Source organism: Protopterus annectens, chromosome 3.part1 (assembly GCF_019279795.1).
Source record: "Protopterus annectens isolate FY-2018-M chromosome 3.part1, PAN1.0, whole genome shotgun sequence".
In the NCBI taxonomy this organism is placed as follows: Eukaryota; Metazoa; Chordata; order Ceratodontiformes; family Protopteridae; genus Protopterus; species Protopterus annectens.
The window spans coordinates 1,847,056,252-1,847,081,197 of NC_056732.1; the positions used below are offsets into that span (position 1 = coordinate 1,847,056,252).

Genomic DNA, 24,946 nt, shown 5'->3' on the forward strand with positions numbered 1-24,946 from the left:
AGACTGGGGACTGGAACAGTCTTTGGAGCACCCTGTCTATGTCGAATCTGACATCCTTGATGACCTGGAAGAGACCGAGCGGGTCGAGTAGGTCTCCAACGGCTCCACGGGACTAAGGGACCGGCTCGAGGCGACTCGATAACTATCGGCGCCGAGGGAGTGTCAACCAATTTCCATCGGTGCCGAAGAGGACTTGGCGCCGAGGAGGAAGTGTCTGGCGGACAACCTTCATCGGCTCCGAGATCAGTGGAGCCGATGAAGGTGACCGCCTCTCGATGCCCCAGCCGTCGGCTCCGAGACCAGAGGAGTCGAGACTGGAGGCATCGAGGCAGACTTCCACCCTCGGCTCCAAGTCCGTGGAGCCGAAGGAGAAGCCTGCCTATGTCTTTTGGCGGTCGGGTCCGGCGGACTGGTCGGAGCCGACGCCCTTTTCTTTTTAGCAGGAGAAGGAGAGGATGCTAAAGCTTCTTCAAAAGAGGGTTTGATAAGGCCTTTCAAAATAAGTTTATTTGTCCTCTCTTGGAGGACCCTCGAGGAAAATCGTGACACACTGCAGGACTCCTGCAAATGTTTGGCCCAAACAATATACACAGAGAGTGGTCTGTGATGACATCTTAAAACTGCACTTAGTGCACTTTTTAAATCCTGAAGGCCTAGGAGCCTGTGACATTATGGCAATCCAAACACAGAAAACTAGCCAAGAAGAAACACAATGACTAACACTATAGAATTTTCCTTGCTCTCTCTTCTTCTTCTTTACTTTTCTGTCCTTTTAATAAGGACTAACACAACACCAAAAGAAGTAGATCCAATAACCTTAAAAATAACAGGAATTAGCCAACAACGAACTGACAGGGGAAGGCCCTTCAACTCCGATGGGACCTCTAGTCTGTCAAAACACAGTCACTACACAATATTTTACCAAGGAAAATACTCATTCAAGCACAAAAACCACTAGATAGCTGTTAAAACAGCTTTTTGTTGAATTTTAAAGAAAATCCTGACAGAAAGTTAGTGAAAAAAACACTACTTAGCTCAGTCAAGCTCGAGACCACGTCTTTGCTTGTTAGCGGCAAACGAGATCTGGGGGATTGGTAGTGGTGCATCCTGGGATATAGTAAGCTCAGCCAATAAGAGACTTCGCTCTTTGGCATAAGCGTGCCGAGTCGGAGCCGAGGGATCGGCTCCGAACCCATCAGTCAGAATGTAGGCGAGATAGGATCACATAACATCTGAAAAAACACAGCAAAATAGAATAAAATCTTCTTTAATACTTTAAGATTTTATTCTATTTTGCGGTGTTTTTTTTCGGTTATTCCAGATACCTTCAACCAAAGGCAAGTTCATTTGGATCTGCTTTATTTTTATCCTGGGGCTGCTTTGGACTGTTTGAGTCGTGCTTGGTTACTTCTTTACTGACTGTTGGGATGGCGGAAGGTGCTGTGACCATCATGGAGAATACTGGAAAGGATGTAAATGTTGATAGAAAACTCATGAATTTGTTGGCGAACAGTAATAATCCACTCTTAGAAATGTGTGCAATAAGAATGAGCCAAGAAGTAGCCATTAGCGGCAATAACGAACAAGAGGTACGAACATTAAAGAGAGACATTGAAAATGATCTGTATAGATTCAAGCGGCTTCAAAGCCAACGGTTCCACTTTGAAGCTTGCTTGAATCTAAATGTTGTACCTAGAGGACTTAGAGTCCTAAACATGCCAACGTATGGCAATACATAACCCAGCCTTCTGGCACAATGGTAGAAAATAAACCTGGACACTAGTAAAGCATACATCCAGCTGCCATTGGATTTCTTTAAACCAATAGAACATGAACTTAATGATAAAATTCGCCAACAACAGCAGGAACTGATGGCAATATATGGAGAGGATGCCACAGAATTATTTTTGCAAGATCTGATAGACAAGGTACTACATTATGTGGTACGACTATTGGATCAAAAGAAAAGAAAGTTGACTAGGGATGTAATAGACTTTGAGAACCAGCATGTTTTTACCTGGCCGAGGTCTGTACAGCAAATAGGGCAACCAGCAACCAATCATGTCTCACAAACCACGAGGTCTTCCAATGGCAAGTTGCAACAGTCTCGTGGAACCAATCAACAGTAGAGAGGGCGTGCCCCATCATTTGATTGACAGGACAGGCAGAGGGAGGAGTATCAAGCAAGGTCTGAAGAGACAACCAATGGAGCTAATGAAGAAAGAGAATTATCAAATCAACACCTAGAAGGAGGTGTTACCTCACCAAGGCAAGTGGCATCTGTTTATTCAACGCTGATGGAGTTCCATCAGATATTACTTCAAAAGAAGCTCAACAAAATAACCAGGCAACTGTGAATATCGTTAGATGAAAAATGATCAAGGAAGGGGGATATCAAAAGGTTTTTCCAGTTTTACCGCTACCAATCCACCCAGGAAGAAGGAAATCAGTGAAGCAGGACCTATATCGAGGCCAGAAATGGAAAGAGGCACCAGCCCAGTAGCAGATGCATACCCTAAAGAAAATGTGTCGTCAGGAGACTTAATATCAATCAAGCAGATTGAACTCTACATTTACCTGCAAAACGGAGTCTACAGGACTGCAATTGGTCACCATAACAAAATCAGTTTCTCTCAGCATTTAAGCAGACTGAACTCTACATTTACCTACAAAACGGAGTTTACAGGACTGCAATTGGTCACCATAACAAAATCAGTTTCTCTCAGCATTTAAGCAGATTGAACTCTACATCTACCTACAAAACGGAGTTTACAGGACTTCCATTGGTCACCATAACAAAATCAGTTTCTTTCGGCATTTAAGCAGATTGAATTCTACATCTACCTACAAAACGGACTCTACAGGACTGCAATTGGTCACCATAACAAAATCAGTTTCTCTCAGCATTTAAGCAGATTAAACTCTACATCTACCTACAAAATGGAGTCTACAGGACTGCAATTGGTCACCATAACAAAATCAGTTTCTCTCAGCATTTAAATAGCATAGGTTGCACACAAAAAGCATTTGTTAAGCTTTCACTTACAGTGCTGTGTAATTAAGCAGGTCACCATTTTGGTCAGCCATACGGCTCTTTTTTTTACTTCAGTGTTTGCCTCCTTCCTCTGTAACTTAAGTAAACTGACTCTTACTTTAAGACCTATAATACTTAGCTTATAGCTTTAGGACACCTTAGGAAACCTTGTAAACTGCAAAAGCCTCACTACGTTCACCCTCGCTATGCTCGGGCTCTCTTCGCTCCCCTCCCTGCCCCCAATTCCCTCCCATCCCCAGTACCTCTAAATTTATAGTACTAAAGCCACTCCCCCACTTTCTAGATCCTATTTGCTTTCATCTGGGATAATTTCTCCCACCCCCATTCTTCTACCTACATTTCAATAGCACCTATTAGCTTTCATCTGGCAAATTTCCCATCCCCCTTCCAGTACCTTTACCTCACCATTCTATCTTCTGGTGTTGCATCACCAGGTAAAACAGTTCCTTAACTCACTAGCTGAATCACAAATAATGATATACTCCTCTTTATACCCCTCTTGTTCGCACCATACCTCCTTACCTTGTATGAAAACCAGTTTCTCACGGGATTTCAGGTCCCGAAAGGCCATACTATCACCCCAGCTGTAAATCCTCCCACCTTCAACCATAAAGTACCAGGTTCTATCCAACATCTTGTTCAGTCTATCAACATCTCAACCCCAGGCACATTAGCTCTAGATCCAAACACTACCAAAAACTAATAAACAAATTCCTGAAGTTCATCACCAAGTATAGACTTAACCTAATACTTGGTGGTGATATTCACCGCAACCCTAGCCCACCCACTTCAGATACACATACCCCCTCTACTTACAATCTAAGCTACAAACCTACAATTAATAGGCCAACTAACCCTCTCCTAGCCTGTCATCTCAATATTAGAAGCATTAATAACAAGGTATATGAATTGCATGCACTTCTGGATGTCCACTCCCCTGAGATTCTCTGTTTTTCTGAAACCTGGTTAAAACCTAACACTACAGACAATGAAGTGTTACCACCTGGGTACAACATACACAGGCTGGATCGTGCCTCCAGGAAGGGGGGTGGGGTAGCTGTACTCTATAAATCTGAGTTGAATGTCACCATAGATGTAATACAGCCACCTCAGATTAATAACTCAGAGATTCTTGCCAACAAATTGCAACTTAATAAAAATAAATGCATTAATATCATCTGTGTGTACATTCCCCCAGGTAACAATATATCTACACTTGAAGATATCCTGCACAGGCTATCATGTCACTACCCCCAAGAAACCCTACTACTTGGAGACTTTAACATCGACTGGGGCACCTGTTCCTCAGAATCCCCAACCACCTATATTAACCTGCATGCATTTACACAGATCATATCTACCCCTACCAGGATAGGTAAATCCAACCAAAAAGAAAGCATACTTGACTGGGTACTCATAAATGGTCACCCCCACCTGTACACCTCTGGTACCCTCCTTGATGGCCTAAGTGATCACCTGACATATGTAATTAAGCACAAAGCCATTACTTCCCAACAACCCTTGCTCAGAAAGGATAGAAACAATAAAAACTTTGACCCTGCCAAATTCCAACAAGAACTAAACTCATGTAATTGCTCTATTCTAAAACACCTCCCCTTAGAGGAAACAGTAGCATACTTTAACAACAAATTCCTTGAGATCCTTGATTTGCATGCACCTGTTCGTTCAAAGAGAACAAAGGCAAAAACTGTGCCATGGCTTTCTAAAGAGTCTAAACTCAAAATTACCCTTAGAAACAAAGCATGGGCTTTATACATTCTTCTAAAGACCACCAAGATCACATTAAATACAGGCAATCCAGGAACGAAACTAAAAAATCCATTTTAAAAGACAAAAAACAATACTACTGTAATTTACAGACAGTAAATCAAAATAACCCTCAGAAGTTTTGGGCAGGTTTAAATAATCTACTACATCCTGGACAAACTTCAACCCCAATCCCTGCTGCTACTATTAATAAAACCCCTGAAGATGTTTCTTACAGTTTTAACCAATTCTTTACTGAGACAATTCAAGCCCTAGCTAGCCAACTACCTCCTAGCTCCCCTGGTCCTGAAAATACCACCCCTAGAAACCTACTCTCGTTCAGCTTCCAACCAGTCGCCACTTCATTTATCCATACCTTGATCAAAAAATTAAAACCCACTACACTTTCTGCTGATCAACTCCCTGCCCAGTACCTACAAAAATCAGCTGATGCTATTGCTTACCACATCTCAATACTATTCAATCGAACCATAGTAGAAGCTGAAATTCCCACCATCTGGAAAATATCCTAAGTAATCCCACTTCACAAAGGAGGCAGCTCTACTGAATTCTCCAATTATAGGCCAATAGCTATACTCTCTCCACTTGCAAAGATTATGGAAAAATGTATTCGTAGAAAACTCATGCACCATCTAATCCAGAATCACCTTATGGCAGACACTCAGCATGGCTTCCGTCCTCATCACAGCACTACTTAAGCCCTCCTAGCCTTTACCAACACCAAAAACCATAATCTCAACAATAATTATATATCCTCAGCCCTCTTCTTTTTTTTTTTTTTCAAAACAAGTTTATTGTTTTAACATATAAGAGAAATATCATAACAATTTTATACAAATAAATAAAAATAGGTATTATTATAATATTCAACAAAACAACTAAAGTATTTACAAAGACATCCACTACAATCAGATCAATTAATTAAACTAAAATACTGTGCTATTGAAATTAGAATTTTTTTAACAAATTTTGTAAATTATCCCATACAATAAAATGTGATGTTTTTCTAGTTGTTCTCATTCTAATTGTGCTTATTTCCATATGACACATTATATTCATAACATTTTTAAATTCATTAAACGAAGGAGGTGTATCTGAAATCCAATTTCTAGTTATTATTTTCCTAGCCACTGCTAGGATAGACCATAACAAGGGAAGCTTAATCTTTTAACACATTGAGGTACAGGTGTGTTGAATAATATAAGAGACTTAGAAATAATTAAATTATCTGTAAAAGAGCCTGCAAAAATTCATTAATTGACTTCCAGTATTCTTTCAACTTCATACAGTCATAAAACATATGAGCCCAGTCAGCATTAATTTCTACATTACATCTCTTACATAGATTATCTTTATTATTAATTTTATTCATCATCAAAGGTGTATAAAAGATCTATGTAAAAATTTCCATGTATAAAGTCTCCAGACAATGGAAGATGTAGTTCTATAAGCAGATTCCAATATATATTGTTTATCTTGTTGAGTTGGTGGGTCCCCATTAATAGAGGTGAAATAATTCCAGTATGAATCTACATTGTAAAAAGTTTCTTGTCTGATAATTTTATGTATATATGAAAGTTTACCTTTATCAGAAACTTTATGCTGTAAATTTATTATCAAGTAATCAATCAGTTTTGGAATAGATTCTTTAACTGTTATAGACATTAGATCTATTCTATCAATGAGATGTTGTCTAAAGATCTGAACCTCTAACCAGCAAATTTCTCTTAGATCAAATTCTTGTGTTAAGAAATCTAAATTTTTAACTTTATTATCAGATATCAGCTGATACCAGTACTTTAGATTATTATCTATAGCTAAATGAGCTCCTTCAGAAGTAGATGACATAAGCATACCCTGAGTATAAATTATAGGGAATACAATAAAATTCCATTCCCTATACTTAGGGTGCATGAATATAAAGTTACGATAACTAATAATAATATTTAATGGGTAACAGACCATATGTTTAGGTGTAATAGGTGAAGTACAAAATTCCTTTAGCAACCACAACATGGAGTTATTTATAATCATATTTTTATGTGTTAAGGAGATTTTCATGAAGTGCATACTAATTAGCTCCCAATAATCTTTCCATTTTTGACATATGACCGATCTATTAATAAAGTAATAACTTTTATAATAGAAGAGATAATATATAAATTAAAGTCTGGAAAAGAAATACCCCTTGAGACCAGCTATTAGTATGTTTCTTTAATGCAATCCTAGGTCTATTAGGTGCCCATAAGAAATTTAACATTAGTGTATTCAGTTTCTTGATAGTTATTTTTGTAGGTGAAAGTATTATTGATTGTATTAAGTATAAAATCTTGGGGAATATTATCATTTTAATAATTGTAAGTCTCTCCTCCATAGTATAAAACATATTATTCCAGGTATTAAAAAGATTTTGTATATTAAGAAAACAGGTATTATAGTTATTATATATAATAGATTTAATATCTTTAGACAGTATTATACCTAAATAAGTTATCTGACCTGAGTTGGGTACATATTTAGTAAAATCACTAATGAGAGTATTTTTTCGTGTATATATAGGTAGTATTTTAGTTTTTTCTTCATTGAATATTAAACCAGAAATACTTTTAAAATTCATCATTTTATCAAATAAAGACTGCATAGAAGAATTAGATCCTGCTGATGTAATTAGAACATCATCTGCAAAAAGTTGAATTTTTGATGTTGTATTTTCTATTTCAAAACCCTCTATGTCAGTACTGTTTCTAATCAAATTAGCCCAAGGCTCCATTACTAAAGTGAATAATAGTGGAGAAAGTGGACATCCTTGCTTTGTACCTTTAAGAATGGGTATTTTTTGTGAAACATATGTTCCTACCTTAATATAAGCCAGCGTTCCTTTGTATAAATGCTCAATTAAATTTACAAATGCATCAGAGAAATTTGTGCATTTCAGTAAGGTAAACAGATAGTCCCAACTTACTGAATCAAATGCTGAACCCATATCAAGACTAATAAGTGTTAAATCTTTCTTTTTCCTATTTGCAAAATCAATTAATGTTAAAGTTCTTCTTATATTATCAAAAGTATTTCTATTTACAATGAAGCCCGTCTGATCTATGTCTATAATGCGGGATAATTGTCTTCAATCCATCAGCAAAAATACTCATAAACATTTTATAATCAACATTAAGTAATGAGATGGGTCGATATGAAGAACATCTAGTTGGATCTTTATTAGGTTTTAAAATTGGTGAAATAAATGTATATTGCCAAGATGGGGGTTATTAACTCAGTTTGGGCCAGAATAAAAACCTTATGTATTAATGAATATGTAGTTTTAGAAAGGATTTTATATATCTCTGGTATAATACCATCATTACCCGGTGCTTTGTTTGATTTAAGCTTATTTATTTGTGTAATAACGTCTGTATATGAAATACTCTTGTCCAATAGTTTAATCTGTTGTTTATTAAGCTTTTATTCATGTTTGTGGTTATAAACTCCTTTATTTTATCTTTAGGTTCCATGTTAATGTTGTTATGGTTAATCTTGTGAAAGTGATTTCTAAATTCATCCAGTATTTCTGGTATACTAGAAACATTCTTCTTTTTCCTTAGAGAAAAGATTTCTTTGATATGGTTTTGTTTATTCAATCTTTTGTTTTATTTTTTAAGTCTATGTAAGTATTTGGGGCTTATTGAATAAGACAAAACTTGTATTTCTCTAAAGTTATTTTAACTTTATGAGTTAAAATTTCTTTGTATTTCTCATTTAGTTTGTTTATTTCTTCAATAACTTTCTTGTCCATAATATTTTCTTTATTATGTTTATAAGAGTCTAGTTTACTTTGAATATCTAACAATTCCTTATCCCAAGATTTCCTTTTGTTATTATACCATCTGATACTTTGTCCATATAGATATGATTTTAAGGCATCCCAAACATAGACAATGGAGACTTCAGGAGTATTATTTATGTCTAGAAAATGCTGTACTTCTGAAAGTATATATTCTTTATAGTCTTTTAGCTGAGTTAAGTATGCTGGTATCCTTTTGATCTGAACATTATGAGTATTTTTATCATGAATTGAAAACAATTGAGTTATGATCAGATATAGGACATGAAATGATTTTGGAATTAATTAAATCTGTTACCATCTGGTTAGAAATAAAGACCCTATCTATTTTTGAATAAGTTTTGTATCTGTTAGAAAAAAGGTGTATGGTAATGATTTTGACTCTATCTGATTATTAATATCATTCAAATGATAAGAATTAGCAAAATCATTTAAATGTTTTGCATTAGATGTAATTCTTCTTTTCTTTATAGTGGTAGTATCACTTTCATGTAGTATACAATTAAAATCACCAGCTAAAATAATATCCCCTACAGAGAATGATATGATCTTATCAATATGATGTTTCACTGTATTAATACCAATTCCAGGTATCCAATATACATTAATTAAAGTGTAAGTCTTCCCATTAATTTGTATTGTAACCATACAAAACATTTCTTTGTCATCCTGATAAGACTTAATGGTTTTAGGAATGGGCATACTTTTATTCCATAAAATAGCCACTCCTCTTTTTTTCTGAGTGTGCTCTGAACTAACCAATACTGTATACTTATTAGTGGCTAGTTTATCAATATTTTTTTCAAGAGATGGGTTTCTTGCAGGAAGACTAGATTGGCCTTGTGTAGATTAATGTATCTTATTAGGCTTGCCCTTTTACACGGATTATTCAATCCATTAATGTTTAAAGAAATTCCTTTTAAAGATGTCATTTGGCATTTTTAAAACTCAAGAATCTTATGATCGAAATAACAAATAACAAGATAAATAATGTTACATCTCCTCTTTTAGGTGTACCTTTAAACATAGCTGTATTTATTAAATCTCTTATGGGATTTTGTATAGGATTCAATTTTGTTTGTAGTGACAATGAGTGTACAAAATATATTGTGGATGTCAAAACTATATACATATAACAATGAACAAGTGAAAATAATGTAAGGATTAAACCTTGCATCCCGCCTGGAGTTGAAAACTCCAACTTAGAGCAGTATTTACTACTCAAGTTAACCCCTACCCTAAGCAGCAGTACCTCAGCTACCACCTTATCAATTTAATACTAGTTATATTTAACTGAGGTTAACAGTTTTCAATTCAATTATCTATCAAGACAAAACTACACATTTGGTAAAACAGCATCATATAAACTAAAATAAACTTTTTTTTTTTTTTTTTTTTTTTTTTTTTTTAAAAACTGTTCATACTATTATATAGATCTATGTAATATATAACACTTGTATTCTAATAGCATTCAAATAATCTTAATGTTAGAAATCAAGAGGAGAGAAAATTATGTTCTAACATTCATTTAAATCAAAAACTTTGGCTAATATGATTCAGACATTACATGCATTAAGATGCATCTATTTTCTGTCATGTGAATTCTATCAACAGCTTCCAAAAAATCTTGAATTGTTTGTATATGAGCATTTACTTAAACTCATTATTGTCAATAGAGTAAAATATTGTATTCATAAAAATTATTATAAATCATATTGCATAGTTATGCAGATTCTCAGAAACACCTGCGTTATTACCTAAAAAAAAAAAAGCCATCACACACATAAACACAGACACACATACCCACACACACACATATACACATACACATATATACATACATACACACACACACACACACACACACACACACACACACACACACACACATATATACACATATATCTGATCTCACCGAGCCGTGCCCCTGCAGAGCACCATCCCACTTGCCGTCCCCAGAACAAATCTGTCCGCTTCACACAAAATAATGCACAGCAAACACACACTAGCAACCAGATTTTACAATCATGCTAACCTACTGCTTTAAAATATATCACATGACATTTCTTCCAGAATAGAGTTATAAGATTATTTATGCTTGTCAATCAGATGAATTAAATGAGTTATAGTAAAGTATATGTTTGGGACACAAGTTTTTAACACAGATTATTATGCTACTGTTAAGTAGATTTTCAAAAACATTTAAATAAATGTTTCATTTTCTATGCCTTCTAAAATAAGATATTTACTTGCTACAAGAAACTACATCATCTAAACTCATCATAACTGACATATTTTATGAATAGAGTATTTTTCCTGAATCTGTGGTGTGTCAGTGTGATAACCTTGTCAATGTTTATACTAACTGCTTTCAGTTTCTCTGTGAAAATTCTGTGAGTGAAGCTTCTGAGGAAACTCAAGGACACTGTGCATGAGACAGCCCACATCCCAGATTGTCTCCCTTAACATTTTGGCGGGAAACTTATTAAAACTTGTGGCAAACATTCATTTTGTTAATAGAGTAAAACATTGTATTCATAGAAATCATTACAAATCATATTGGATAGCCATGCAGACTCTCAGAAAAAAAAGCCATCACACTCACACACACACACATATATATATATATATATATATATATATATATCTGATCTCAATGAGTTGTGTGTTAGTAGAGCACTATCCTACTTGCTGTCCCTAGAATAAATCTGTCTGCTTTATACAAAACAATGCACAGCAAACACATATTGGTAACCAGATTTTACAATCATGCTAACCTACTGCTTTAAGATATATCACATGACATTTCTTCCAGAATAGAGTTATAAGATTATTTATGTTTGTCAATCAGATGAATTAAATGAGTTATAGTAAAGTATATGTTTGGAACACAAATTTTTAACACAGATTATTATGCTGCTGTTAAGTAGATTTTCAAAACATTTAAATAAATGTTTCATTTTTATGCCTTCTAAAATAAGACATTTACTTACTACAAGAAACTACATCATTTAAACTCATTATAACTGACATATTTTATGAACAGAGTATTTTTCCTGAATCTGTGGTGTGTCAGTGTGATAACCTTGTCAATGTTTATACTAACTGCTTTCAGTTTCTCTGTGAGAATTCTGTGATTTGAAGATTCTGAGGTAACTCAAGGACATTGTGCATAAGACAGCCCACATCCCAGATTGTCTCTCTTAACATTTTGGCGGAAACTTATTAAAAACTAGTGACAAACATTCATTTAGCAGTGTAAATGCATCTAAACATGACAGAACCTCCACAATGTATTCCACAGATCATCACAGCCTCTATGCAAGTGAAATTAAACTCAAAATTACCAACAAGCAATAAAACTCAGCATTCTTCTCCCAACTCAATTTTCATACAAATCCTATTATTCACTGTGCCCACACAGTCAAAAGCATTTCTATATATTAATAAAGAAAAGAAAAGAGAGTAGAAAATAAAAGGGAGTGAGGCTGAAATAAAAAATGTAAGAGAAAGCTGTAAGAAGTATATACAATGGAATGTTACTTACTGTTTATATTAATAGAGTTAAAAATAAAACATATTATTTACTCTTATTTAGTTCTGATTATTATTAGTTAAAGCATGACAGATTATTTACAAACAAGCATAAGCAGTATAATCAAGGAAGTATAATTAGAAATAGCATTTGAAGAACTTATAAACTTTTACAAGAAATAAATATGTTATTATTCTATTAATGATATTTTCATTACTGTTCTCTCCCTGCCCTCCCCCACCCTTTACCCACTACATAAACTAAATAGAATGTCATTGTTTAAACAAAGAAAATAATAAAAGAAGAAGGAAAAAAAAAGATAAAGATAAAAAAAATGTATCAAATTACTAACCTTACTTTTTTCAGAAAGAAAACAAATCGAGTCACAGCCTGCCATTAAATCCTCAGGCATTTTGACTGGTTATGAAACAAAACATTTCTTTGCACATAGAGAATAACTTTGATTAAATCTTTTCCAAAATATTTGTGGCTTTCTGGAAATGCAGGAACTATATTCAAAAAGATTAATAATGAACTAAAATGATGAGAGAGAAAAAACATATAACAAATCATTTGTTTTAGTCTCTTCTTCTTCTCTGAAGTCTTCCAGGAAGCTTCAGTTGCCAATCTCTTTAATGAAGAACTAGCCCATTCCATTTCTTCTATTTTATCCAAAATCCTTTTTCTTTGACAAACAGTAAAGCAGAGTCTAAATCATCGAAGACCTTAGGACCATCAGGAAGGAAGATTTTAAGCTTGGCAGGAAACAGAAGGTATGTTTTAAACTGTGCTTTTTAAGCTCCCTTATTAGTGGCAGAAAAACTTTTCTTTTAGCAATTACCATGGAAGAATAGTCATTGTCAAAACGCACAGTTGTCTCATTAAACTTAACAGGAGCTTTAGCCCAAGCAGATTTAAGAACCATCTCTTTATCAAAGATGATAGAAATCTAACTATAACTGATCTAGGATAGTTTTGTTAGAGTTGGTATTAGCTATAGATCTATGTGCTCTTTCGATACCAAAGAGAATGCTTCTGGTAAATCTAAAGTTTTAGGGAGCCATGTTGTTAAAAAAGAAGTAATATTGTTACCTTCAATATTTTCTGGCAGTCCAAAAATCCTAATGTTATTGCGCCTAGATCTATTTTCCAGGTCATCCAGCTTTGTTTGTAAATGTGTATTTTGTTTCAGCAGAAACTCAATGTTGATTTCCTCTTCTTGTATTTTATTTTCCATGTCATTCACAGCTTCTTCTATGCCTGTCATCTGGATCTTCTGTTGTTGCAGGTCCATATGTAACAAGTCTATTTGTTTTGTAGTTTTTCTATGAAAGTGTCTATTTTAGTATCCATTTTATCCATCTTAGCAGTACGTTGCTGGACTATAATTATCAGAGACTGAAGTTCTTTCTTGATGCTGGAGTCTTGAGAATTTGTCTTACTGGAACTCATTTCAGACTGATAAACTGACAGGAAAATTTCCAAAGTAATTTCTGACAGGAATATTATTAAGATTTCCTTTCTTTTTTAGATATAGTTCAAGAACTATATAAAACAAACATATTTAGAAAGAAAATTACTTCAAGAATTAATTTTTTAAGTAATTAATTCCTGTCAGTGTAATGAAATTGGTGGAGCTGAAGAAATCTGCTGCTATCCTGCGTTCATCCTTGGCCACGCCCGTTCCTCAGCCCTCTTCTTGAATCTTTCCAAGGCATTCGATATGGTTGATCCCCAACTTTTAATCCACACCCTGCAAACATTCTGTCTTAATACTAGAGCCCTTCAATAGTTTCAATCCTTCCTGAATGGTCGACAGTAGGCTGTCCTCTGGCAGAACAAACTCTCTAGTCTTCTACCTAACACCCTTGGAGTACCACAAGGCTCTATACTAGGGCCCTTGCTGTTCTCCATCTTCATTAACGACCTTTATACTGTCATCCCAAAAGTCAGCTGTATCCAATATGCTGATGACTCTACTCTGATTTGCTCGGCCACATCTCCAATAGAGTTATGGTCAGCTACCCAGACCACCTTTAATACAATAGAAAACTGGCTTTCTGAACGTCGTCTGATCCTAAATCCCAAAAAAACTAAAATGCTGTTATTTTCACCAACACGTAGGTCTACCGCTTTCACCTTTACCATAAATTCAAATGATGGCACAAAAATCTCCCCTGACCCCTCTACAAAACTATTAGGTATCATCACAGATTTGTTGTGTCTTTCGGCTTATCCCGGTTAGGGGTCACCACAGCGGAACTCCGGTCCTCTAATATTTGGTAGTGGATTTTTTTTTTACGTGCCGAGTTACCAGCCCTGACGCACAACCTTCAACGAAGGCATGCCCATTCACGCATGCCTCCACACAGAAGACGCTCTAGCTAAGAATCGAATGGGACAACGTCTTGCTGTGAGGTGACAACGCTACCGCAGTATCATCATAGATAATAATCTAAAATTCGACCTACATGTTAACCAAACTATCAAAACCATCAATAAAAAAACTAGGATCACTTTACAGAATAAAAGCCTACCTAACAACTCCAGCTAAAATTGCCATAGCTCGCTATCATCTTCTTTCAACCCTTCTGTATGCATCCCCTCTACTCTCAAATTTAAACAAGACTGTCCTTAAAAACTCTCAATTTGCTACAACCATATTGCCAGGTTTGCTACTGGGCTGCCTTTTAGGACACATCATTGCATCAATCTAAATCAGCTTGGGTGGCTTGAACGACCCAGCCTAATCCAGTATAACCAACTGATTATGGCCTATAAAATCCTCTATAATCCAGACAATACTCCTGCACTTAAAAATATTATCACCCCCTATAACAATCCTAGACCGCTTCGATCCTCTAACAAACTACTAATTCAGACTAGCAAAATTAATAACACAGCCGGTGACTCCCTCTTTGCAAACTCTGTAAGTAGACCCTGGAACTCTCTTCCAGCTGATATTACCTTACTGTCTACCTTAGGTCAATTTAAAACTAGACTCAAACAACATTTGTCACTTAACTGGCTATGTCAATGTATCAAGCCTGGCTAACTCTCTCTAGAATGTGTAAAAATCTGTTAACCAGCTTACTGTGTAATTTAATTTAATCCTAATTTAAACTCGGGATTAACTCTAACCTGTGGAACTTGTTTAACTTGCTTACTTATGTAATCACTGTAAATAGTCTGTTTGTAATATGTAATGCTGGTATATGTAATGCTGTATCTGCTTACCCTTGGAGTTTTTCTCCCCGGGCCTCCACTGAAAATGGACATGCATCCAGTCGGACTATCCTGGTCAACAAATGTAAAATAAATAAAATAAAACTAAAATAAAAATATGGAGTATTTCAAGGTATGAACGGACTACAGCAGAAAGAACATTATTAAACAAAGGTTTGAGCTTTATTCCTGCTAATGCAATGGATGTTAGTGAAATGTTGTTAGGACTACGGATGTTTACATGTAATGTAGCGTTGAAGTTACAATTTAGCAATGTACATGAGGTAGTAATTTTAAGAAAAATCGTGTTTTTGCACCAACATTGCCTTATAACGTAGAAACATTTTTAAAAGCTTGTGAAAATGCAATTTACAATAATAATAATAGTAATGATTGTTTTTAAAAAAGCATAGCTACAATCTATCGTTAAATGAAAGAAAAGCAATGAATAATTTACAAAACAATGATAGCATTGTTATATAGCCTTCCGATAAAGGAGACCAGTTGTGGTTTTAGACTCTAATTTTTATTATGATACCATGCAAGAAGTGTCAGATGTAAATGTATATGAGATAGTACCAACATAAATTGAATTTGATATAAAAAAATGCATCACAAATGTCTTACAAGAGAGTACGTGCATGGGGCTATTAAGTAAATAACTTTTTCAGTATTTTACTGTTGAATATATATTAATCCCACAGATGCATGGTCTCCCAAAAATCCATAAGGACCCGATAAATCCCAAGTTTAGACCAATTGTGGCAGGGGCAGGCTGGTTAACAGAACCTATTTCATCTAGATAGTGAACTAAAGAAAGTATTAAGTGCCTTCACATATGTGTTGTAGGATACTGAACAGTTTCTAGTAGACTTGTATGAAACAGTGAAAGATTTGGATAACACCAATGGAAACATGCTAGTCACACTACAAGTGGTTTTCATTATTTACCAACATAACCAATGAAGAAGGAATTAACATGGTAAAATCGGTGATGTTAAGACAGGGTGAGCTATCTTTGGATAAAATAGATTTTCTTTGTATGTTGTTGGAAGTGGTGCTTGAGAACAATATTTTTATGTTTAAAGAGGCATGTTATAAACAACTTTCAGGAGATGCAATGGGCACTAATTGTGCCAATACATATGCAAACTTGGTAATGGTAGGATAGGAGTTTGAGTACATGTTAACAAACCCACCGATAGCCTATTATAGGTGTTTTGTGGATGACCTTTCTGTCCTTTGGAAAGGTACTGAGGAAGAACTGAGGTATTTTTACTTCCATCTTAGCACCACCAATGACTTTCTAAAATTCACTATGACTCAGTCAAATACAAGTATAGACTTCTTAGATGTCACCATATATAGGGAAGACATTAATTGGTTAACCAAACTATATAGGAAGCAATGCTATCGTCCTACTTTTTTACATAGGGATAGCATGCATAGCCAAAGTATTTTTCCTAATATTATAAAAGGACAGGCAATGAGAGTATCCCGTCTATGTTGTCAGGAAAAAGTGTATGAGGGTGAACTTAGTAAGTTGAAAACAGGGTTCTTGAAAAGAGGGTATAATGAGTATGAAATTAATAGAGTTTTCCAACATGTGAATAAAAAAGGGGTGGTAAAGCAAGACCATACTACTCTGATAGAGTAGTAAGGAAAATAGTCAATGATAAGAACAAAGGCCTTTCCCATACACCCACGACTTTGCCCTATACCATGGATATAAATAAATTTCAAGATATTATACATCAGAATTGGCACATGCTATTAGTAGATGAAGAGACCACTAATATAGTAGGCAAATACCCACATTTTGTATTTAAAAACAAAAACAATTTGAAATAGCAATTATGTTACCCCAAAATAGCAAGGATGAGAGGAGAGAGAGAGATGGGAGAAAATATATGGAAAGGTACATAGAAATGTGGGAATTGTGCCCACTGCATATACATAGATGAATCTAGATTCTTTAAACATCCAGAAACAGGACATCTTTGGGAACTAAGAAGCTCAGCAGACTGCAACACCAGAAATGTTGTTTATGTAGCTCACTGTAAGACATGTTTCCACTTCTATGTAGGAAAAAACAGCAACCACCTTAGGGAAAGAATTAGGGACCATGTACACAGCACAAGGAAAGGGCAGGACTATAGTGCTTTAGCCAAGCATACATTGGCTAATGGTGAAGATCATATTTTTTGTTTCAAGTTTTCCAAGAACAAAATATAAGTATTAGAATTGGAGATACTGTAAATTCAACAGAAAATATGAAAGTGAAACGGATTTTGAGATTGGGGGCACACAGGGGACTAGGTTTAAATGATAGTGTTCCCTTGAAGCCCTTAAATCCAGAAAATTAACTAGCTGCACTGCATACTTAATAGTACACAAAGCTATATTGGTATATTGTTGCTTTAAGAACACACTTATGTTGTTATATGTAATTTAAGATAATTAAATGGCACACCAACAGGATTGGTTGATTTGAATTTTAAACTGTATTTATGTGTGCTCAGTATTTGTAGGAAACGTCTGATGAAGTAATGGTTGTCATTGCGAAAGCGCTCACCTCTGTGTATTAAAGAAGAAGATTTTATTCTATTTTGCTGTATTTTTTCAGTTATTCCAGTTACCTTCCACCAAGGGCAAATTCATTTGAACCCCAAGAACTTGTCTAGCTTCATTCCATTTTATTACCTTATGTCCTTTTATTATTTGTCCCCAAAATCTCAGTTCTTTCTTCTCCAAACGCTCATTACATTTTCTTCTTGTAACAAATAGTATTATCTATACGTGGTGTTCTGTTTTTCCAAGGTCTAACTTCCTTTAATGTTAAAACTTGTTTTTATGAATATAAGTCTGTACAGAATAATCCCTCCTGTACTTCCTCCAGACTCTTAATTTACACTTAATTGAAAGTTTTGAAAAATTTAATGTATTTCATGTACTTACTGCTAATTCTGTTACCAGGAAGGTGGTTTTGCTGCAAATTCCTTCCTCTGTCACCATTATCAGATGGAAGCATCTTATCTTTCAAAATAAATGACCAAAGGAGCTCCACTGGGATGTCATACCCTAAAAATTAAAATGAGACAAAAGTTAAAGATAAAATGTATTCTTCTGGGAATGCTTAAGTTTCTAAAGGGTTATTCTTAAAATACAGCTGGTGGAAAATGATATAGCAAGAATGAAAACCTTGCATGAATACAAGTCAACTCAAGTAATTTCCATATTGTTAAACTTTTATTATTCGTGTGCGTGTGTGTGTGTGTGTGTGTGTGTGTGTGTGTGTGTGTGTGTGTGTGTGTGTGTGTGTGTGTGTATATATATGTTAACTTCCTATAATATTTATTTTGTAGCATTGAGTCAATAACATACAGCTCCACCAGTATTTATTACTTATTTATTACGTTTTGGTAATTCAGCAAATATAATGATGTAAACAACCGCTTCAGTCTGACCCAGAGTCAGCTGCATAAAGAAAATAAACTAAGTGCTGTATGGTACAAAAATATATAGTGAAAACCATAGGAAAAGAAAATCTCAGTCTAATAAGAGATCAATATACTCATTAAATTATACTAGATAAAGAGGCATATGCAAAACTAAAACATATCAACACTGTACAATGCTCAGACAATCCGTCATGATTCAAAACCTTGAAGTCAGTGAAACTGTAATCTGCAATGAGACATGAAGTGGATAACTATTTCAGAGTGGTGTTAGAGTTCCTTAAGTAGCACCAAGTTCAATACTTACCTTTCTCAGTAAGGTATGCTGCTTGAAGTGTGTGTGAGAAAGAAATAACACCTGGAACAGTCCTGACGTTTCCAGGAAGTGTATTCCAGACCAAGAGGCAGGAGTGGAGAAAGACGCATAACCTACATTAGTTTGGGTTCAGAGAACACCTAGAAAGGAAGACAGGAGATTCATGTTTAACTACAGAAGGATGAGCTAAGGTAGTTATCCTAAGATGAATCATGGGCTCAAGTGGTCAGCATGCATCACAAGTGACTGATGTGTAAAATAGGAAGCACAGGGCACCACTTGTCCACTACGGTTTACCTTTATATCAGCAATCCCAATATGGGCAAAACGGCTTCCGCGAATGCCGAAGTGCGAACGTCTCCAACGTCGAATTCCACATAACAGAACGGCAAAACCTCGCCCCTTTTTGACCCATGGTAGCACTGGTGTGGAGGTGTGGCGTGGCCGGAAATGTCGAATTCAACATCATTTCAATATTTAAACATTTTCACGCTTTCGGTTTGCTTAAATGGTTCGATTAAGTGGCCGGTCGATCATGTGTGATCGACGATATAAAGGTAAACCATTCACTTCTCAGCAGGCAGACAGACAGTCTTATAGAGAAAAGAATCCCTGTACTCACTTCTGGGCACTATGAGAAATACATTTTGTAGAAAAGATGATCTAATGCAGTTCATCAAACAAGCATTAAATGTGAGGAAAAGCCTACATAAAGCATTGCTGATGTCCATTGGTTTCACTGGCCTTAGGTTCCAAGATCTGTTTGCATTCTAACATACTCCAAAGCCGTGTTGAACACCAATTCAACTAGGACTTCAGTTAAAGAACTTTGTAAAGACAAACACCTAGAAATGTACAAATTCAAGAGATATACTGCTCACAGAAGGCACACCCTAAGTAAATTAACAACTTACCATTTTCAAAAGTACTGCCCCAAACAACTGGCTGTTTTTGCAGTTTGTAGATAATACTGGCATTGCCTATATGAGTGGATGGGTAATGCAACCTATACGAGTGGATGGGTAACAGAAAGTTCACTCCAGGAATCATTCCAGTTGCCCTACTGGATATGGGCACTGTGAGTTAACATCGGGTGGCAAAGTGCCTGTGCAAATTTTTTTGGGCTAGGCTTGTAAAGACTCCAGGGCCATAAGCCTAGTACACACCTATGAACCTAAATGGTTCAACATTTTCCTTTCTTTAAACGTATTTATAGTTTTCTTGACTCAGTTATCCCCTTAGACTGATTGCTTCTTTTCAGTGGAGATTTGAGGTGATATTTATACTGATTAGGGAAAATTTAGCCAGGACATAAATTCCACTACTCTTTTTAGCAGAAGCCGTAGGATCCTTTATATCCATTTGAGCTAGTACCAACTCAGGCAGATGCAATGTCCATTTAACATTTTATGGGAAGGACAGACAAAACACCTCTTTACACTGGGATCCTATCCCAAAAGGCAAGAGGGAAGCTGCATATTGCGAACAATGTTTATGTATTTGACAGGATACACTTCGTCTGCTCATTTTGGCTTATACTTTCAGTTCCGTTTCTGCTCCTATCCAATGGCACTTTAACCCTGACAAAATACTATTATGTCTATTTGTATTTTACTCAACTGTTACACTCCTGTTTTTGTCACTGTGCTTGTATGCACAGGAAAAAATGTTCCTGTTCTCCTTAATTATTGTTAGTAAGATTTTTATTTACAAATTGACCAACGTGTCTTTGTAATAATGTTCTCACGTAAACCTTTTCGTCTATTTTATACGTTGGAGCTTTTCTCCCCAGCCTCCTCTGAAAATGGGCTCACACCCAGTCAGACTTTCATGGTAAACAGATGTAAAATAAATAAATAAATGTGCTTTCTATGCCTGCTAACATAAAGTATTTATTACATTCACTAGTTATAGACCTTGAGGTTGCTAGAGATATCCCGATATTTGATATTCAGCTTACTCAAGGATTATATTGGTTACTAGGTCAACTTACTTGAAATAGTTTTTAATATTTGGTGTTATAACTCATTTATTTTCATACACTGCTTTCTCTGGTTTAATTGTTGCCTTTAATTCCTTACAAATTTGATTTAATCTACAGTTATGCTTTCTGTTTGGTGATTGTTTATAAAGTTTGAAAATTCTTTTATTTTTCTTATATATTTTGATTAAGCTCAAACTCCAAAAAGGATATTTGTTAATGGTTGATTCACCCATGTTTCACTTTGGCCACAGATTCAAAACATTTTCCACAGTGGTAGAACCAAAATCATATTTGTTCAATGAAACTCTGAGTTATCCAATTAATGTTGTTCAAGGAGTTTCATAGCTCATTGTAATTTATAGGCCCATAAATGTGCCTGACTAACTTATTACATTAAAGAACATGCCTGTTAAGTTCAATATAACAGAAACCAATAGACAATGGTATATAAACTTTAGTCCTAATAATGCAAGTACTACGTCCAGAAATGCATGCAAAAATGTGACAAGTATGTTTACTGATAGTAGTCTAGATAGCAAGATTCACAAAAATAATGCAACAGAAATGCTAATTGAGGGAAGTGGGTTAAATGTAAGATGTTGTTGGAAGCAACTGAAATGTGAAACATGCACCCTGGCAATGTTTTAAATTCAAGTCAGATTTGTACCTACCAGTGAGAAAATAACTATTCATTTCACTTCCTTGTCACAGTTGTTATTAGAATTCATGGTCAAGAGTTCACAGGCTGCATAGACTAGCACATCACAAGGTGCTTTTGGAATGCAGTCTCCTTCTTTGGGAAGCTCTGCCAGATTGCAAGAGGGAGGAGTCACTGCATCTGGACAGCAAAGTCTGACCTTTTAAAAAATAGCTACAGCATCTGAAACATTTACTGGCTAATGAACAACATAAGGATAGAATAGACAACTTCATAAATAAACTACAGCAGGCAAGGAGAACAAACAGATCAGGAATGTAAAACAGCTGTTGTTCTGCTCAACAGAATTTGAATGACAACACTAGAAAAAGCTTTACACTGCTGTCTGTATGCAAACTGCGGTGGTGGTGCTGCGGTAGCATTGTCGCCTCGTAGCAAGACGTCCCGTTAGATTCTCAGCTAGAATGTTGTGTGGAGGCATACATGAATGGGGCGTGCCTTCGTTGAAGGTTGTGCGTCAGGGCTGGTAACCCGGTACGTAAAAATCCACTACCAATCATTAGCGGACTGGAGTTCCGCTGTGGCGACCCCTAACCGGGAAAAGCCGAAAGACACAAACAAACAAACTGCTGTTTGTATGCAGAATTAGTTTGATGGCTCTGTAAAAAAATAATATGTTTATAGATAATATGCTAATTATAGGCTCATAGGTGATTACTAGGCTAATGGCTCAAGAGTCTTTACAAGCCTAGCCAATAATACCTAAGATATGACAGTATTGTATCTTAATTCCCTGGAGATGGTATGGAGTAGCATCACGGTAGTGGGTCTTTGGGTGTTGGAGCCCCGAGTCATTTTACAGACTGTTTCTGTCCATAAAGGATATGGGCAGTACCCCAGGAGTGAATTTATGGCTCCCTATGCATTTATCCAAATTCTTTTTTGAAGAGAGTAAGGGATGGGTTTTATTTTACGAAGATGGGAAGTTTATTCCCTAGACAAGTTAGCCTTTGAAATATGAACTGGTGTCCAGCATGTCCTGTTAAGAGTCATAAATAAAGTTCTGGTCCACAGAATGCTTAACCCATGTATAATTTTTCTTGTGAATGTGTAACATTTTCATCAGGGCTGGATCAGAGACTGCCTTGTAGGCATAAGTCCCCTCAAAATAAACAATATGAGAGAGAAAAGGGAAAGGGACTTCAGTTGGTTTGCATAAGACATGCGTCTTACGTTTTGTATTTTTTTAGTGAGAATCCATTGGGGCTGCTCCATTTGGTGTAAGTCCTTGGTTAGGTACATGCAGAAGGGAGCATTATACTCGATTATGGGCCTGATAAGGGCCGAGTGCAATGGCACTGTGACTTCTTTGATCTTGATGCCGTGCCTTTACTGATAGGCTGAGCCACACAGAAGGATTTACTCACTACTGTAGCTACCTGGTGGTCAAAGTGTAGGTTACTACCTACCTGCATTCCTATGTCCCTCACCACTGGGTCTACTTTTAGGAGTGTGCTATCAATGGTGTAGGTTACTACCTGTGTTCCTATGTCCCTCGCCACTGGGTCTACTTTTAGGAGTGTGCCATCAATGGTGTAGGTTACTACCTGTGTTCCTCTGTCCTTCACCACTGGGTCAACTTTTAGGAGTGTGCTATCAGTGGTATAGGTTACTACCTGTGTTCCTATGTCCCTCGCCACTGGGTCTACTTTTAGGAGTGTGCCATCAATGGTGTAGGTTACTACCTGTGTTCCTCTGTCCTTCACCACTGGGTCATAGGAGTGTGCTATCAGTGGTATAGGTTACTACCTGTGTTCCTATGTCACTCACCACTGGGTCTACTTTTAGGAGTGTGCTATCAATGGTGTAGGTTACTACATGTGTTCCTATGTCAATCACCACTGGGTCTACTTTTAGGAGTGTGCTATCAATGGTGTAGGTTACTATCTGTCTGTGTTCCTATGTCACTCACTACTGGGTCTACTTTTAGGAGTATGCTATCAATGGTGTAGGTTACTACCTATATGTGTTCCTATGTCAATCACCACTGGGTCTACTTTTAGGAGTGTGCTATCAATGGTGTAGGTTACTATCTATCTGTGTTCCTATGTCACTCATCACTGGGTCTACATTTAGGAGTATGCTATCAATGGTGTAGGTTACTACCTATATGTGTTCCTATGTCACTCACCACTGGGTCTACTTTTAGGAGTGTGCTATCAGTGGTGTAGGTTACTACCTATATGTGTTCCTATGTCACTCACCACTGGGTCTACTTTTAGGAGTGTGCTATCAATGGTGTAGGTTACTATCTATCTGTGTTCCTATGTCACTCGCCACTGGGTTTACTTTTAGGAGTGTGCTATCAATGGTGTAGGTTACTACATGTGTTCCTATGTCACTCACCACTGGGTCTACTTTTGGGAGTGTGCTATCAGTGGTGTAGGTTACTACCTGTGTTCCTATATCCCTCACCACTGGGTTTACTTTTAGTAGTGTGCTATCAATGGTGTAGGTTACTACCTATATGTGTTCCTATGTCACTCACCAGTGGGTCTACTTTTAAGAGAGTGCTATCAATGGTGTAGGTTACTACCTGTGTTCCCTATGTCAGTCACCACTGGGTCTACTTTTAGGAGTGTGCTATCAATGGTGTAGGTTACTACCTGTGTTCCTATGTCACTCACCACTGGGTCTACTTTTAGGAGTGTGCTATCAATGTAATAATTTTAAGGGATATCTGATTTACAGAAGGGTATGATTATGCATTTTTAGCATTTTGTCTCAGACCATTGTTTTGGCACCAGTCATTAGTCATTTTTAGGCCTGTCTGTAGGATGTCAACATCATTTGTGAATTTAAAGGGACAATCCCAGTGTTTAAAATTCAGGTCCAGTTTACAGATAACCAAAGCAACGCCCACTTAGCATGTCACTCACATTCCCACCCACAGTGTCATTTTTCTTTTAAATATCCTGTGTCTCTTCAATTCCAGCCTTGTTTTAACTCCCATTGATAACTGCATTTTGGATTTACGTTCCTATCGTTTAAGTAAGACTGACATTTCAAACTTAAAGGGTCAATCCCAG

General features: G+C 36.1%; 1 protein-coding gene across 1 annotated transcript in view; it reads right to left on the reverse strand.

Moving 5' to 3' along the window:
• The window catches only part of LOC122797916 (zinc finger protein 501-like), a 180,697-nt gene that overhangs the window by 151,260 nt on the left and 4,491 nt on the right, over positions 1-24,946 (reverse strand). The window contains exon 2 of the mRNA XM_044066435.1: positions 18,400-18,522. Within this exon, the coding sequence (XP_043922370.1) occupies positions 18,400-18,522 (123 nt within the window). The remainder of the gene's footprint in view (positions 1-18,399; positions 18,523-24,946) is intronic.